This window comes from Corvus moneduloides, chromosome 15, assembly GCF_009650955.1.
Source record: "Corvus moneduloides isolate bCorMon1 chromosome 15, bCorMon1.pri, whole genome shotgun sequence".
NCBI lineage: Eukaryota > Metazoa > Chordata > Aves > Passeriformes > Corvidae > Corvus > Corvus moneduloides.
In genome coordinates, this window is record NC_045490.1 from 16,626,377 (window position 1) to 16,643,795 (window position 17,419).

At 41.2% G+C, this 17,419-nt stretch overlaps 1 protein-coding gene across 12 annotated transcripts in view; it reads left to right on the forward strand.

Moving 5' to 3' along the window:
- LOC116451723 (ankyrin repeat and KH domain-containing protein 1) overlaps window positions 1-17,419 on the forward strand; it is a 101,193-nt gene that overhangs the window by 39,887 nt on the left and 43,887 nt on the right. For all 12 annotated transcript variants that reach the window (XM_032125390.1, XM_032125396.1, XM_032125397.1 and 9 more), the window contains exons 8-14: window positions 2,273-2,510; window positions 2,711-2,902; window positions 4,329-4,438; window positions 12,847-12,934; window positions 13,550-13,677; window positions 13,838-13,981; window positions 14,661-14,763. In XM_032125390.1, coding sequence (XP_031981281.1) covers window positions 2,273-2,510; window positions 2,711-2,902; window positions 4,329-4,438; window positions 12,847-12,934; window positions 13,550-13,677; window positions 13,838-13,981; window positions 14,661-14,763 — 1,003 coding nt within the window. The remainder of the gene's footprint in view (window positions 1-2,272; window positions 2,511-2,710; window positions 2,903-4,328; window positions 4,439-12,846; window positions 12,935-13,549; window positions 13,678-13,837; window positions 13,982-14,660; window positions 14,764-17,419) is intronic.

Below are 17,419 nucleotides of genomic sequence, written 5' to 3' on the forward strand. Positions count from 1 at the left end.
AGCTCCCACCAGCTTCTCACTCTGACTGCTCAAAAGGAAAAAAATACTCTAATTTTTGGGGACTGATGTGTTGTTTTAAATGCTCCCTGTGTGAAGTGTAGGGGTGACTAATCTGCAGCGCAGTACACTGGTTTGGGGGTTCGTTTTGGTTTTTTTTTATAGTGTGTTTTCCACCTTTGTTTTTATAAATAAAGTCTCTCCGAATATTGTGGAATGAGCCTTCCAGAAGTGCACTGAGCTGGAAGTTACCCCGAGACATTGATTCATGCCTTACAATTGTCTGTTCATCACTGCAGGAAGTGTTTTACATGGAGAGATGACTCGCTCTCTTCTAGGTTTCTGTAAATGAGGTTGTGAGGTTTTTCTTTCGACCATTTTATTTTGAAAAATAATGTAGTCCTTAGTTCTCTAGCAACTGTCCACATAATTTCAAAGCAGCCATTGAGGAAAAACTTCCCTATCCAAGAGCATCATCTTAATAAAGAGTGTGCTGTTGTGTGAAAGCATATCTGCAACCATTTCTGTTGTTGGGTGACCTTTTCTCTTTTCTTCAAGCTGGGGAACTTCTTTGAGGAAAGAACAGGGACCTTGTTTCCATAGGAAGCACAGCAAAAAGAGAGAAAATGAATTTTCTCCCAGTAGCCTGTAATCCTTAGAAGATAGGCTGCAGTGTTCCTCCAGTCTGCTGGGAGCTGGAGGATCAAGTGTTCTTCCAGTGCAGTTGTGAGGTGATGATGCAAGCGACCAAGGTCAGGTTGTAACGTGGGGAGCTGTGTCCAAGTCTTCTGATAGTGAGCTGGTAATAGTATCCTTGAATAGACTTCCTTGTAGGAGAGCCTGGTGCCAGTAAGGAATTCAGAAGGACAGTGGGTGTATGCTGTCACCTAAAGGAAATTGCAGCATGACTGCACACTAAAGGTTAATCAGTCCACTGTTCTGTTTAGGTTGGGTTTTTTATTTACTTTTTCTTAGTTTCTTGGTGAAACAATCCGAGGGCTGGCTTGACTTGGAGGCTGTGAAGCACCTCACTTGGAGGAGAGAGTTGTGATGTTTGCCTGCGTGTTTTCAGCTCTTAGGTGTTTCAGACTAGGTGTTCTGACATAAGAGTGTATTGACATTTGAAAGCAAAAGGAAGGAAGATGAGCCTTTGAAGTCCCAACTCCATAGCAAGGAATTTGTTTCTTGTTATCATTTGGCTGCACTCTTGCACAAGGGAGCTGTTCCACAAATTGTTGTGACTGTTCCCAGTCTTCATCTCTTTCCATCTAAGGAATGCAGCAGGTACAGGTTGCTGAGATGTTTGGTCTCTGATCACCAATTCTGTTGTAAGTGCCTCGGAGTTTGTTTTGGTCGGGACAGTGCCACACTTAGGGTAATGCCTCTAATGAGGTGGCTGTTGCCTTTTAGCCAACCTCTCTGAGAACAACAGCCTGTTTAATGTGCACCCCTGATTGCTGTCCATCTCAGGTTACATACAACCTGCTTCATGGTCACCTTAAGCTTTCCCGTTTTGCCAATGTTGTGACTCTACCAACTACAGCCTGGGTGAAATGTGGATTTTAGGTACTTGGTCTATTTCAAGTAACTGAGAAGTTTAACAATACTTTCTTCAGAAGCTGACGGATGCATCTATGTGCTTTGATTGGTAAGGACTCAGACTGCTCTGGCAATCCTAATTCTCTTATTCTATGGCTTCACCCCATTTTCATGTCACCTTGAAGAGTTTTTCCAAGTCCTCTCTTCCTGTTACCTGCCTAATTGTTACCCACTTCAGTTTCTCTGCAGGTGTCTTTCCCAGGGTCTAGAAGTTGTCAATTGGGGCTTTTTGGTTTTTTGTGTGTAGAAGTCATGAATCAACTACTACTACAAAGAATAAGAAAATCTTTTTTTCTGATGCTTGTTTTGAGGTCTAGTCATGGAGTGGGTTTATTACTTATGACACTTGTTGGCTATCTCTAGTACTGTTGTATCCCAAAGATTGTGCTGGGTATTTTAAGTCTTATGCCATAATTCTTTTTCCCTCAAGAAATAGAAACACCAACATAATATCTAGCTCTTTTTTCCTCATGCATTTAAACCTCACTTAGATGTAGGTGGAAACCTAAATGTTGGTTAGGTCCAAGTATTACCACAACTGTCATAATTAAACCATCATAGGTAAAAAGGCCCTGTCTTTGTAGGATCATTTTCAGACCTAGTATGATAGTGGTTGCAGCTACAGCATCAAGTGACTTCAATTCTGTCTGACTCCTGGGTTGCCCTTTGCTTGCAGGATGGCCACGTGGAGGTGGCACGCTTGCTGTTGGACAGCGGTGCCCAGGTGAACATGCCCGCGGATTCCTTCGAATCCCCACTCACTCTGGCTGCTTGCGGCGGGCACGTGGAGTTGGCAGCGCTGCTGATCGAACGGGGAGCCAACCTGGAGGAGGTTAATGATGAAGGTTACACACCTCTGATGGAAGCTGCCCGGGAAGGCCACGAAGAGATGGTGGCCTTGCTGCTGGCACAAGGTGAGATCCCATGGTGATGGAGGGACACAGTGTGATCCATGACCAGGTGTCCTGTGCAGATTGCTCTGGTGGAGCGTGGGGCTGGCACTGCTCAGTACCCACCAAGCAGAGCTCAAACACCCAAACTGTGTGAGGGTGATGAGCATTCACCTTCCCAGCCGGTGTGTGGCCAGGTCAGTAATGGCTGTTTTGTTTCCCAGGGGCAAATATAAATGCACAGACAGAAGAAACGCAGGAAACAGCCCTTACCCTGGCGTGCTGTGGAGGCTTTTCTGAAGTCGCTGACTTCCTTATTAAGGCAGGAGCTGATATAGAGCTTGGTTGCTCAACACCTTTGATGGAAGCTGCTCAAGAGGGTCATCTTGAACTGGTGAAATACTTGCTGGCAGCAGGTATGTGTTCAGAGCAAGTGATTAAGCCCACAGATACCATAGACTTGATGTGTTCTGTATGATTTGGAAGATACCTGGGCTTTTGACAGTGGCAGTGGTGTAACAAGAAACAATATTCTCAGATAACTTAGCAAGAAGGAAAAAGCGTATGTTGCACCTCAGTATTGTTTGATACTGTTAACAGAGGAAAGTGCCTCCTGGAGCACTGGATCCTGTTCCATATCTAGAAAGCATCCACATTCATTAGAAACATTGTTTCCAGCTATCTGCATCTAGGACAAAATTTTCATACAGATAATGCTTGGTTTTGCTTGCTACTGCAGCTTTGACTAAGCCTGGTTATCTGCATTCGGTCTCCCTGAATAACCAGTTCTTTAGGAATGGTGTGCTGGAAGTGGTGTGCAAGACAGATTCTGGAATGTGCTGAACTTCTGTGATGAATGAGCTTTACTACTACATTATACAGTAGTAAAAATTAAATCTTGCTGGAGTTTGGGATGAAATGATGCTTCAATGTTCATCTTTCAGTTTATAAAGTTGGTAGAGTCTAAAGTGTTCTGCTTAAAATAATAAAGAAAAAGAAGCTGTATTTGGGATATCTTCCTTGTTGTGGAAGATGATTTATTTGTATGCTCTTTTCTAAGAATAAGCATAAAATTGGGTGGATTTGTAATTTTAGAAAGTAAAGCTCCGTGCTCATCGAGGGACAGTAACAACTGTGCCACTTGGTGCATGTGACACCTGTCACCAGCTCCCTTGGAACATTCACTGCTTGCACTTCACTGCTGATAGTGTAGAAAGTTGATTAAGGAGCCTTGTTTTGGCGTCAGGGAGTCTCTAATTATACCTCACACCTTAAAAATAAGAAAATGGCGAATCACATTGGCATTTCTCTTTTTAAGAATTGTGTGTTACGTATCAAGAGTCATGGTTAGTTTTCACAGAGCTAGTGTATATGAAGCTTTATATAAAAATTATTTCAACGAAATGGTTTTAAAGCAAAGGATTTTAAAGAGCAGGAAAGAGGGGAAGTTTGTAGAAGTGTATGGGTTTGTTGTATTAATACTAATTCAGTAATGTGCATTTTGTCTGGCTTCCCTTGGCATACAGCTCCAGGTCAAATGGACAGTCTGCGCAACTGTCTGGATTCCCTTTTACTTGCTGTAACAACTGAAATCTTTCTTGCTGTAGAGGGACTGTAGGAATAAGTGAGCGTGTAGGTTTAACTGCTTAGATTGTCAGTCATGCTTTTTCCAAGCCTTGGCTTACCCCCTCTCCTTCGAGTATTTTCACTATGAGAGCAATGCCCTTGGACTGTGGAGGCTGTTGGTCAGTAGGATATAGCTGTTGTCAGATTCTTAAGTTTATCTGATGTGAAATACTTTATAACGACATGTGCAATAAGAAAAAAATGGGTTTTTTGTAGGAGCTAATGTTCATGCCACTACAGCAACGGGAGATACAGCTTTGACCTACGCCTGTGAAAATGGACACACAGATGTGGCAGATGTGTTGCTTCAGGCTGGTGCTGATCTGGTAAGGCTTCTGCTGCATCTTGTGGGCAAAGTGCTTTGGTTTCAAACTGTAAGGCAAAGCCTGTGTGCTTAGAGAACAGAGTGATGAGCTTAGGGATAGACATTTATGTATGGCTCTGAAAAGAGGCATGAAAGAAGCTTTAATAAAAAGCCTGCGTATTCTCTTTGGTCTACCAAATGAAAGTCCTTATGGGTAATCTGCTCTGAATTTAAAATGTTTTGGTATTAGGAACTACTGCTTCTCTGTGTCAGTGTTGGTCTGTGAACACTGTTAGTCTGTTAACTTTTGCAAACTACTACACAAAAACCCCAAACAAAGCAATGTCTTTTAAATGATCAACATAATCTGATCTTTCTAACTCTTGGGTTTAGCACATTGCTTTCCCCATGTTTGTCTTCTGTAATGTAAACTAAGTTGTTTACATAATTGTCTTTTTTCATTATTATGTATCAGGAAACCCAGAACTGCCTTTTCACCAGCTACAGGGATGTAACATTTGACATTTAATTACTAAAAGCAATTGATACTTTAGTCTTCCAAAAGTGTTTAGGAGCCTTATGTCAAACAAGGCTCAAGCAGGAAAGATTGTTATTTTGGTTGCCTAGGAGGAGTATTCTCCTTTTTTCCCCCCCATATGTACTCACTGCTTCTGTGTTCTATTTTGCTTTGGATGTGGGTTGGGATTTTGGTTGGATTTTCTGGAATTTTTGTTCCTTTTAAAAAACCAAGGATGCCAGAAAAGTTTCTCATTGAACCTGATAAATCAACATACTAATGAAGTTACTTTAATTTCAGTCATTAATGTAGTTTGGTTTTTTTTTTATTTAGAAATACAAATAAACTAATGCTGTAATTGGGAATATATTTCCATTCTTTGAGATGTTACTTTTTTTTTTAGGTCTTATTAATTCTTCTGCAGTAATGTCAGTAATGTTCTGCTTTATTTGCTCTTATCAGGGAGGAAAGTCATATTAATGGGGAGGGTTATGGGATTTTTGGCATGCCTACTGCACTTAGCTCAATTCAGTGTTGGGTACCAAACATGAGCCACTCTCCTAGAGGCAGCATAGGTTTGGGAGGATCTACTGGGTATTTAAAAAGAAATATTGAAGTACTTGGTTATATAAAGGTAAAACCCATGGAGTATCTCATTGCAGGGAGCAAAGCCTGAAATGACAAAAAAAAAAAAATTGCTGTGCATAAACTTTAAAACATGCAAGAGTTGCTGCTTAAATGACACTTCAAATTTTTGAAGTTGTGTCATTTTCCCCCCCCCCATCACTAAGGTGAGCAGTGCTTGTGGCCACCAGCATCAACTTCTCAGTATTGCAGAGGACAATCTCAGTCCTTTCTAAAGTAAAGTTTTATTTCGCTGCATTTTCTTGCACTGCCAATGAAAATGTGGAACAGGCAAGGAAAATTGCTTTGAAAGGAATTCCTGCTATGTAAATCTGCCAGTTTTGAATTCTGATTATAAGTTAATTGGGAAATGCCTGCAGAATGGTAGCAATGCTGATGGCAGGTGCCTCTGGTTTGAAGCAGTTTCTGTTCAAACCCTTGTGTTGCTTTGCTTTATTCGAAGTTGGGAGGTGTTTTGAATAGATTTGTTATGTTTGTCATGGGCTGAGGGAGGGTTCTGAAGGGTGTTACCTTACTGCTGGGTATGAAAAAGCTTCTTTGGCAGTACCATGGGAGACTGTTCTTCTAGATTTCAATTTTCATTCAAATGAGTTTAGCTGTTTCCATCGAGTTGTCCCCGCAAGCTAGGAATTGAATGAAGATCTGGACTCAGACATGTAGCTGGTCTGTCTACATTTGTCCAGTTAATTTTGCTCTACTGCTGGTGCTTCGGCACAGCAAAAGGAAGTACATCTGCTGTTGCTTTTCTTTCCTTCCTTTTTCATCCTGTGGCTTCTGTCTTTCCTGGGATTGCTTTCACTGATGCTTCATTGTTTTCCAGAAACTTTCATTATCCCGGAGGTTTAATTCAGAGTCACTGAGGAGCTGGACATGCAACATCTTACCCTGTTGGAAAGCAGTTCTTTTTGAGAAAGAGACTGGTTATGTCTTAAACAGTAAAATAAAACAAGAGCAGCCTGGTCTAGTGGAAGGTGTCCTGGTCCATGGCAGGGATGTTGGATGGGATGGTCTTTGAAGGTTCTGTCCAACCCAGACCATTCTGTGATTGTTTTATGTAAAGTGATTTTAGTCCCCAGTAGAGTTGTCTGAACTGGGAGTGATCATTGCCACCACATCTCAGCATGAAACAGCAAGTGAGAATGGGAACTGATGCTTTTCAGGGACTGATCCTCTGGACTAGATATCAAATATGTAATTCAGTTCAGGAACCTCTGAAGATCTTGAGAGCTCTGTTAGATATGTTAAGCAATGTGGCTTTGTAACTACCAGGAGAATTTTTAAAAATGATGGCTGGGATGAACTTTCTTCAGTTTGTGGTTAATTTTTTCATAAAGCTCTGCAGTGACAAGTTGTACTAGAAATGAGCAGTGTCAGAGTGCTCATCTGTCTGCTGGCGAACTGCTCAATCCTCTATGGTACTTTGATGAATTTGTGACTAATTGTTCATGAAGTCTGGCTTGTTAACAATTCTTCTGTGCTTTTCTGATGCCCTTCTTTAAGGGATCTTTTCCATGTCCTTACAAAGTTGGCCTGTCAAAATCTGTAGCAAAACTAGCTGGCAGGCCTGCACCTTTTCTTGTTAATGTATGCATTTTGAAATCAGCTTGCTTTTGCCAAGTGTATGAATGACTGAATCTGAGGCACATCTGAAGCCTTCAACCTGTGCTCCCATCTGTGCCATAGTTACATTCTAGTTCCCCCATCCCCTTCAGGAGCAGGAACTTCCAGTGTCTCAGCTTGAGCTCTTACCACTGGATCAAACTTAAATTTTACTTGTTTGCAACCTTTATGGGGACAGAACACCTAGATTTTCTGATCTGTGTAAGTAAAATTTTGGAGATTGAAACTCTGAAATATGAATTGATTAAAGCATTGTTTGAAAGCAGATGTAGGGTTTAGTAACTTCAGGAAAAAATATCCATCACTTCAGTAATACATCTATTTACCAGTGTAGCAAGGATTGTCTGATTTCAAAGGTGAGAGGATCATTTTTCCTATAAGATTTCTTTTTTTTTTTTCTTTCCTATTTTTTCTTTGTGTCTTTCCCAGTAGTTACCTTCATCTCAAAGGTTCTGTAAGGTAAGACTTGGGAGGTACATGTATGTTCCCACAGGAACCAGGTTAAGGACTGTAAATCTCACAATGAGTATTGGTGATATTTAATGAGAGGTGATATCCTGCTTTTAAGCTGCTTACCTTTCAATAAACTAAAAGGACCTTTTTGGATGCCTGTTCCCATTTGATGTAGAATCACACCGGGATTAAAGGAGATTCTGGTGTCCCTTTTGAAGGCAGCACTGCTCTTGACAGGGTGGTTGCGTCTTTGTCTGTTTCAGTGGAGCTGAAAATGAAAGAGAGATGTTCTTTTCTGGACAGTGAGATCATCTCAGCTTTTCTCAGCTGGGAAATACAGAAAAGAGTTTTAAATTGGGATTTTTTAACCTGGATCCTCTTGCAGCTGTACATGAGGCTCTGCTACATAGGAGTTGATCTAGTGATGAAGTTTACCTTTCTCCTACAAGATATATGGGAGCTTTTATGCAGAAATTGAGAAATGGAAGAGAACCCACGAGGAGAGCTTCATCCTTGTATTTTTCTCATTTTACACTGTCAGGGTCTCCACAAAACTCTTCAGTACTTGGTAAGATTCCACGTCTTGCTTTGCTTAGAAGACTAAAACTGGCTACCTGGCATCCACACAACTCTAATTGCAAAAAAACCCCCAAACATGCATGCCAGACTACCTCTTAATTCTTCTCCTATGACACAATGCTTTTACAGACATGTTTCTGTCATGGCAGGGATCGTTGTTTTGCCTTCAGGGGATATCATCCCTCACAGTAACATAGCTCCTAAATTAAAAACTCACTTTCCTTGATGTGTGTGACACACTGTGGGTTTGATGCATTGTGTATGAGGCACCATTTAAACATCTACAAAAGCAGCCAGTCTTCTTGGATTTGAATTCAACAACTCTGGAGGTTGCTGTGTTGCTGTTACAGTGAGGAATCCGAGGTGCTGTTGTTTTTCCTTACTGGTTTTTGCACCATCAGGGGAAGGTCAGGGGTTTCTGGATTTTTTAGACTTGGCTCTTAGTCTTGTACAGATAAAGCGTGGTAGGACATGTGAAGCTCATTTTTGTAGTCAACACTTTTTGGCTGTTGAAGTCTCTGGATAGTGCAAAGTACAATGAAATTCTTTGTTTTGCCAGTAGTGAACAAAAAATCCATCTTGTCTGTAACAAGATGCTGTGTCTGACCTTTGTGCTCTCTTTGTGGATCTGGATGGTTCATGGTAGGAGTCTGAACTCATGAGAGCTTCATTGCTTGGTCTTACCATTGTTCTTGCTTGCCTCATGCCAGCAAGCCAGTTTCCAGCTGGTGGATCTCATCCCATTTAAGTTCACGTTCCGGGTCTTCATGACCAGGAACATTTGTTTGTAGAACAAGAGCCGTGAGTTCTTCTTTTTCCTTCTGCAGGACAAACAGGAGGACTTTAAGAAGACAGTTTTGGAGGGCATAGAGCCGGGCAGGCATCAGGTGAGGTTGGCCTTTGATGCTTGTAAGCTGCAGCCTCAGGACACATGCTAAGGACAAGCATGGCTTCAAGGCATCTCAGTCTCTTCAAAGATCTAGACAGACTCACTGTATGGACTAGATGGGGCATTCTTGTCCTATATTTTCCCTTCTGTTGGGTTTTCTAAAACTGGTTTTAAAAAAATAATATCCCAACCTTCCCAAATGCAGCAGCTTGTCTCATTGATAGCAGCCCTCTTAAATCTGTTAGTTTCCTCTAAGGTCTTCCCTTTTTAGGTGTTTGCTTTAAAGTAAAGGGCTAGTTGAGTTTTCAGGAAGGTTATTTGGGGCAGGTAGTTGGTGACTGCTGGAATAGGAGTTCAGTCTTGAAAATCAGCAAAGTGTTAGGGCCTGGATTTTTTTACATTAAAAGCTTTCTCTAGATCATTTTGTTTAGAATAATATTTAGATTTCTGTTAAATATTCACTGTTGACATGGATGAGGGGGGCTTGTTAAAGAACTGAAAAGTTGGACCTTTACTTTGAAAATACAGATTTTCTTCCGGAACTTTTAAATAACGAGACATTGGGAAAAAAAAACTCAGAGAAACTATCCTAGTGATTAATATAACCATAAATATTTGTGAAGAAGAATTGTGTGTGGGGAAAGCCTCTATGTAGCTGATCTTGGAATTGCCTAAACCAGAGAACTCAAAAGGAAGAATTAAAAAATACCAGTGATTGTCATAAGATGCTCCTGATGACTCTGTTTCTGCTCTGCTCTTGGAAGTATTGATTTGTCTAGAAAGGAAATAATTACTGCTGACTGGAATCTCATCTCCTTCTTGAGTCTCAGTGGAAAAGGTGCAGACAGTGTAAACTCCTGCCTGATTTGGGTAACACTCTCACTTTCCCTTCCCTTCCTATCCGTTACCCAAACACACAGAAAATTCTTCTCAGGTGTTCTTTCTATCCCAGCAGAATTAGCAGGAGAGCACGTCACCCAGGGGTTTAGAGAATGGATTTATTTCCAAATGTGGCAGAGGTGTTCTGCTTTCTTCCTCTTCCTGATTGCAGTAACTACCATATTCCTCAGGGCTGGAGCAGTGACAAGAGACAGGATACTGTGGTGAGTCCTACAGTGCAGAGAGGCAAGGGAATTGTGTTTGGAGACAACTTACTGGGTTTAGATCATACAAAACAAACACTGGTGTGCACTTCATATAAATACAAGGGAAAAAGCACATTGGAAAGGTAATGGGGATGCTTTGGGACAACTTTCATTTTCTCTGTCCTGATTTTGATTATCTAATGCAGCTGAAAAAGAGATTAGATCTAAATATATATATAGATATATATAATCTTTGAAATTTATGATTATTCTAGGTGAAAAGACAGGATGTGTGTAGACAAAGGCACTGTATTGTCTCAGCTTCTTATTTTGGCTTGTCCTAGATGTCTTCCCTTAAAGCTTGAGTTAATGCTGTCTGGTGGCCATTATTAGGGCTATAGAGGGTGCTGAAGTCAGAATTAATTTCATCTTAAAATAAAATATGCGTTTCCATCCTCCAGTGTGAAAAATACCATCAAAATGCCATAAGTTTTGAAGATCTGCAGCAGGTGGGCACCCAAATGGTTTGGTTTGGCTGGACTGATGGTGTGCATGGTGCTGCAAGGATTGCAAGTGTGTAGTAGCTGAGGATCAAGTTCTGCCTGCTTGAGGAAGTGACAGTTGGTTAAACTGGGCAGAATCACTGCATTGCATTTCAATGAGGAAGCCTCCTGGCGTCCGTGTTTAAGACTTCCAACAGTGAAGTCTGTTAGGAAGGCAGAATGTTGCAAATAATTATACCTTACTGCCAGTTATCTGCTGTATCTCAGTGCAATATAGGAAGCTTTTTGCTACCTTGAATATAGCTAAGGTGACCTAAAATAAATTTTGCATCTTGCCATCTTTGCATCAGCGAGGATTTAGAACTAAGTGTGAGATAGTTCAGGCAGCAGTGTCCAGGTCCTGCTCAGAGCAGAGTGGTGGTTAGGAATTCTTTGCATCCACAGCTGCTTTGGGAGTGATGTGCTGGTGGAACCAGGGGATTGCTGTGCTTCAGGCACACAGCAGCTTCTGGCTTTTTAGGATCTCTTGGCAGTGGCTGAGGAAGGAAAAACTATGCCAAATACCAGAGTAAGCGTCAGGGCTCAAGGGCACTATACTAATTCTTGCAATCGTAGGGCCACATGTTAGCATAATTAGGTTTAGAAGTCCTGAAATTCTGCCAGTTTCTGCCATGCAGACAGTCCAGAAGCAGGTATTTATTGACATCTAAGCAGTCATTGCCCTGTGGAGGGAATTTATTTAATAAACAAAAAAAGAAAAGAAAAAGATATGACTTCAGTAGTAAGTCTGTAGGGTTTTCTGTCTGCCTGCATATGATTGTGTGTTATACTACTGAATAAGTAAAGAAATCAGAGCACTACTGTGGGATTTAGCTGTGTGTTAAAGCAGTGGTGGACAGGAACACAGAGCTCTTGTGAAGGTTGAGGAGCAGAGCAGGGGAGGAGCAATGTAACCTCTTACAGTGAAGGATGGGCTTGGACTGGGGGCCAGTCTCCAACAGAAGATCCAGTCAAGAGGTTTCCTCTTCAAGTGTATGAACAAAAAACTAACTTAATGTGCAGCTTGTAACCAAAGTAAGCCATATGTCAAAGGACATATGCAGAGTTTTCAGGAACACAGAAACTATGGGAAGGAGTTGAGTTGTTCTGTCAAATCTCTTCTTGATTTGTAGCCATGTCATCCACTGTCAGTACTAAATGTTAACTTTCGCTATCAGGTATACATGAAATTATGAAGTAAAGAGTGAATTTAGAGCTTGGCTTCCCAGATATTTGATTAAAAACCACGCATTCCTAGTATATTATTGATCAGACTGAACATTATTTAAATAGGGTAATACTGAATGTAGAGTGCACATACAAACACTCGCAGGAAGATGATGTTCTCTCCCCTTTTTCTGCAGGTGGGTTGATATCATTGCTCAGCATTCTTTGTGGTATTGATCATGTCTACATAGCAGGCACATTGTCTAGTTCTGTAACTGCTCTAATACGGTTGTATTCAACCACATCTTTTCAGTATTCAGAAACTTTTTAGATTAGAAAATTGTTCTTGATCCTCATTCCCTTTTTGTTGGTTTGTATCATCCTTTTATTGTCTTTCTGCTTTATTCTCCAATCCTCTTGTAACCTGCAGTGATTTGTCTCATTCTTATTTCTGATCCTCTTCCTTATGTTTTATAAATGTTGTGTGCACTTGAGGCATTATTGCAGTTTTGAGGTCTGGCAGCACGTGGCAGCTCTCTGGACTGAGGCACTGCAGTTTGTGGTTATTGTGCACTTCCTGATGCTGGGTGACATTTGTGTTCAATCTTCCACCCTTTCTGAGGAGGAAAGAAGATGTTACTGTTCTCATGTATGTTATGCATGTGAACACTAAAATAAAAAAGAGGGAGTGTAAGTATGGAAGCTTCCTGGTGTGATACCAATATGGATGTGGTCCTAATCCTTTTTAACAGTGTAATTTGGTATTTTAGGTAACATGAAAATTGACTCCAGTCAGTTTATATTTATTACAGTCTGCTTGTGAGATAGATCTTCTACAAGATGGGTAATTCTGGTCCCACCACAAAATACTTCAGGAGCTGAAACAATGGTACAATTTTTTGCCCATTTATACACCTGTTATTTCTTCTCTAGGAGCATGAATCTGAAGGTGGGAGAACCCCACTAATGAAGGCTGCACGAGCTGGTCACTTATGCACCGTGCAATTCCTTATTAGCAAAGGTAAATGCTAGTTTACCTAACTAATTAAAAAGCTTAAAATGCCACTTTACAGTGCCACGTGTTTGTGATCTATATTCAAAAGTATTCTGGTTATGTGGATATGAGCATTTGTCAAACACGTAAGGGTTTTTTGAATTTCATGTAGTTCATGATAGAATGAATTACAAAATATTTTGCTAGTTACTTTTCCTACTCTGTTGTGTAGATAGATTTGAAGTACAGCAGATATTTTCAGTTTCTTAAAAAAGCACTTCCTCCTTCAGAAAAGCACATCAAGTACTGTCTGAAACAGTAGCAACTGCACCACATAGTGATGCTGCTCAGAGCTCAGAGTGAACATTTGGAATTGTGCTTCTTACGCCATGTGTTCCCTCACTTAACACTTAAAAGCCCACTGTTGCTGTTGCAACTGCCTTGTCTTTACAAGGTGAGGAGGAGGATGTGTGGAAGCCAATCAGTTAGTCAAAATCCCTTGCTCTTTCCCTAGAAGTGTGTAGGAAGTAATTGGATTACAAGAGTAAAGTTTGTCTCTGTTCCACAAAATACTGTACTTGTCGATACTTTTCTTTTAGAAAGGATTTCTTTGTGTTTAATTCTAAGATCATTTCTTACTAGGTGCCAATGTGAACAGGGCTACAGCCAACAATGATCACACAGTGGTGTCCCTGGCCTGTGCTGGAGGTCACCTGGCTGTGGTTGAGCTTCTCCTGGCTCACGGGGCAGATCCTACTCATCGGCTCAAGGTATTTGCTTGCAGCTGTTGTGTTTCATAGGTTCTGAAAGAACCACTTGGCTGGTTTTGGAGTACTAAATTTAAATCATAGAATCATATCTTATGTGGGGATACTGCACCAGGGAGAAAAACTAATCTTCTGGCTTTTTGTTTCCAAAATCTCACTTCAGGATGGCTCAACAATGCTCATTGAAGCTGCCAAGGGAGGACACACAAATGTTGTTTCTTACTTGCTGGATTACCCAAACAATGTTCTGTCGGTTCCTGCAGCAGACTTGTCCCAGCTCACACCTCCATCTCAGGATCAGTCTCAGGTAAGGCATAAGGAGTTTTTTTTTTAAATAGCACCATCAACGTTGGGAACAAACACTTGCTTAGTTGTTAATTTCAAAAAATGAACATAAACAGTGGAAGGAATTTTAAAAACCCTGCACACATGAGAATGGTAGAGAGTGAGAGAACTGGTTGGTCCTAGCTGCAGAGACCTGAAGAACACATGAGCTTTGTTCCCTTTTCTACTCCCTGGACAGGATAGTCCCAAACCTAGGATTTCAAAAGGATGTTGTTTTCTTTCCTGCATTTGCTCAGTATTTTGGTTCAACAGTTCTAAAGCCTTGTGGCTTTAGTAACACCCCTCACATGGTGTTACTGATTCTGTTTCTTATATAAAAGAAAATATATTGTGTAAATTCAGAGTTCTGAAGTCTGAAGAGGCAGTTTTCCAGGGGAGTTAGCTGACTAAAAGCCTAAAGCAATTAACAGTTTTCCAGTCAACACAGCCTGGGATCTCACACAGAGTAGCACAGTTAACTTTGACATATTATCCCAGTAAAAAAGCACAGGACAGGTCATACCAAGAGGTAGCATAGAATACACAGTTTGGGAGGAGTGGGCTGGAGTGTGCTGTCGATCTGTACCTTTCTATTAACACCTGAAGATCTGCTCTGCCAGAAGGTGTTTTTACCTGAGCGCGTGTCTGTGCCTTTGTTTAAGGTTCCCCGTGTCCCGGTGCATACGCTCGCTATGGTTGTACCTCCCCAGGAGCCTGACAGGACCCCTCAAGAGAACTCCCCACCTCTCTTGGGAGTGGTGAAAGGTCAGTATGTAGCCGCTCAGAGAATATGTATGGTTTGGAAATGGATAGACTGGGGACCATTTTATTAGAGCTTATGCATAGTGTAGTCCATTCCATCAGTTCTTGAACATCTCTAATGAAGTATAATTTAAAACTATTTTATATAGTTCATAGTTTTTTCCTTATTTTCTTGCATTCTACAGTATAGCAACATTGGTTATTCTAATCTTATTATGCTTATTCTAATTTATTAGAATTATGCTTATTCAATTTTTTGTGGAAGGAAATGCTTATGGTAACTGCCATAGTGCAGACAGATAAAAAAGTTAATGTACTCTAGGTGTGGTGTTCACTTTTGAATATTGTACATTGGTCTTCTAGAATAGTTGCAGCTATTATCCATGAACTCGATGCACCAACTTTTTCCTGTTCCTTCAGTAGCAATGCAAGCATGTTGGCCCTATAAAATACTGGTGCAGATCTACTTACAGGAGAGTTTTTGTTGTATTAGAAGTAGTTCTCTTGTAAGTAATCATAACATCAGAGTTTTTGCTTTGAACATGGTCAAACTGATTGGTTAAAACTCCTAGCAGTCATTAAATGGCAATTAAGGAGTTTGTTTCCAGCTGTGGATTCTGTAACAAAATCTTCGTATCTGCTAAGTCAGCTCAGAAAGAGAAGCAGATTCTCGAGTGCAAGGTTACAAACTGCAGCTCCTAATGATCTACAGTTTTGGATGGGGATCTTAAACATTACAGTATCCAAAGCTCTGTTAGCTAGATCGGCTTAAATCCTTTGTTTGAGGAAGCACTGAGCAATTCCAGAGCAAACAAACAACCATGAATCCCTTAGGGGCACAAATAAAGAGAGAAAAACATCGTGTACCTGCTGGTGCCTGAATGTGCAGCTGTGTCCCTCTCCATGCATATGCCATGTCTGTGACCTTTCAGATGCCCTTGCTGTCTCATTTCCTAGGATGTGCAACACTTGATGCTTTGGATTTCATAAAAATGAATACCAAACAAATGAAAAGAATATACAACTTCTGGTTCAAATAACCCATCAAAAAGCTGTATACCAGCATGTGTGCCCTTCCAGTTCAATGTCTGTTAGCACTGCAGAGTGGGAGTGTTCTGGGAGCACATTTTGTGGTGCATGGGAATCAGTAAGGGATTAGTTGATGCTGAGTCAGAAGACTGAACTTTAAAGCTAAAACTTTCATGTTATTTAATTAAATTATGTAAGGCAAATAGTTGACTGTAGTTTAGGAAGCAGCTCTCATTACAAACACTGTATTGCCAATGTCAGCACATCCTTAGGTGTGTTTTTTGCAGTACCATGACGTTGGGACGGGCACAGGGAGATCTCATTGTTCACAGGGGTTCAGGACATGCTTCATGCGTGTCAGCAAAACTCCTGCTGTGTTGCAGGAGATGCAGCAATCCCAAATGTGTCATCAGGCTGATGAAGCATTCCCAAAAACTCTGTGCAAAGCTCTTGTATCTGTCAGATCTTTAGGGGGGAAATGGTATTTTTGTGCTAAATGCTGTGCGCTCACTGGAGTGCAGAGTTGGTGTGCTGTGCTGAACTGCCATTTGTAACTTGCTACACACAAGTGGCTTTAATTCACCAGACTTCCATCACTAAACTTTGTGGGAGAGGAGGGGCAAAAGAGGGGGTGAGTTGAGGTGGTCGTTATTTCTGAGGCAGGAGAGCAGTCAAGTTCTTGCATAACAAAATTGTTTATCTGGGGGCAGAACAATTACTTGCCTTTGATTAGAAGTAGCCCCTGAGTTTTTGTATAAACTGTGAGCTACTGGGAGGCAGGAGAGCAGTACCTTGCCTTCTTAACCTTAGCACGGTAAGATTTTTTTTACGGACCTGTGTGAGTTTTGCAAGAAATGCAATAATGACACTTTGTTTTCTGAAGAGTTCTTGGCAAGTCAAATGTAAAACTTGAACACATTTAAGTGTTTCTATTACAATTCAGATATGACACGAGGTTTTTCAAGAGGAATTTATGGTCTAATTTTGAATTTTATTATTATTCTTCAGTAAAGCATGAAGGCACATGGGATCATTACCATTTGAATAATTAGTTTGGGAAAGGATTTAATATCAGTGTTTAGCAACTGAAAAGAGAATCATTTCAGAGGCAGCAGTGAATCCAGAGAGACGTAGATAAAGGTGACACTCCAAGATGGTAATTTGGAAAGAACTGAAGAAAAATCAGGTAAAAAAAGGAACAGAATTAGTTATGGGACTGACCAGACCTCGGCTCCTACTTGCTTAGGAAGGATTGTTCTCAGTGCACTACATTTAGCATGTGTCTGCTGTGTCCATGTAAAAGAAATCCCAGTGCAGTTCAGCTCTTTTTGCTTCCACGGGGAGAGGCAGGAGATGCCTTCCTTGGCAGATTCTACCAGCTGCTGCCCTTGCTGAGCAGGGGCAGGATTGCTCAGCAGCAGCTGTGGTGCAGCAGCTCAGCACAAAGAGCTTTTTGGGTACAAAACCCAAGTGTGCTGTTTCCACAGGCCCAAGGGTCCTTCCCAGGGGACCCCACAAGGGCTGTCCAGTGCAGGGCTGTGCTGCAGCTCCACGTGGCCCTGCACCTGCTTCCCTGGGAGAGGAGGAGCCCAGCCCAGGGAGCAGTCCAAAGGAATGCCACTGGATTTCT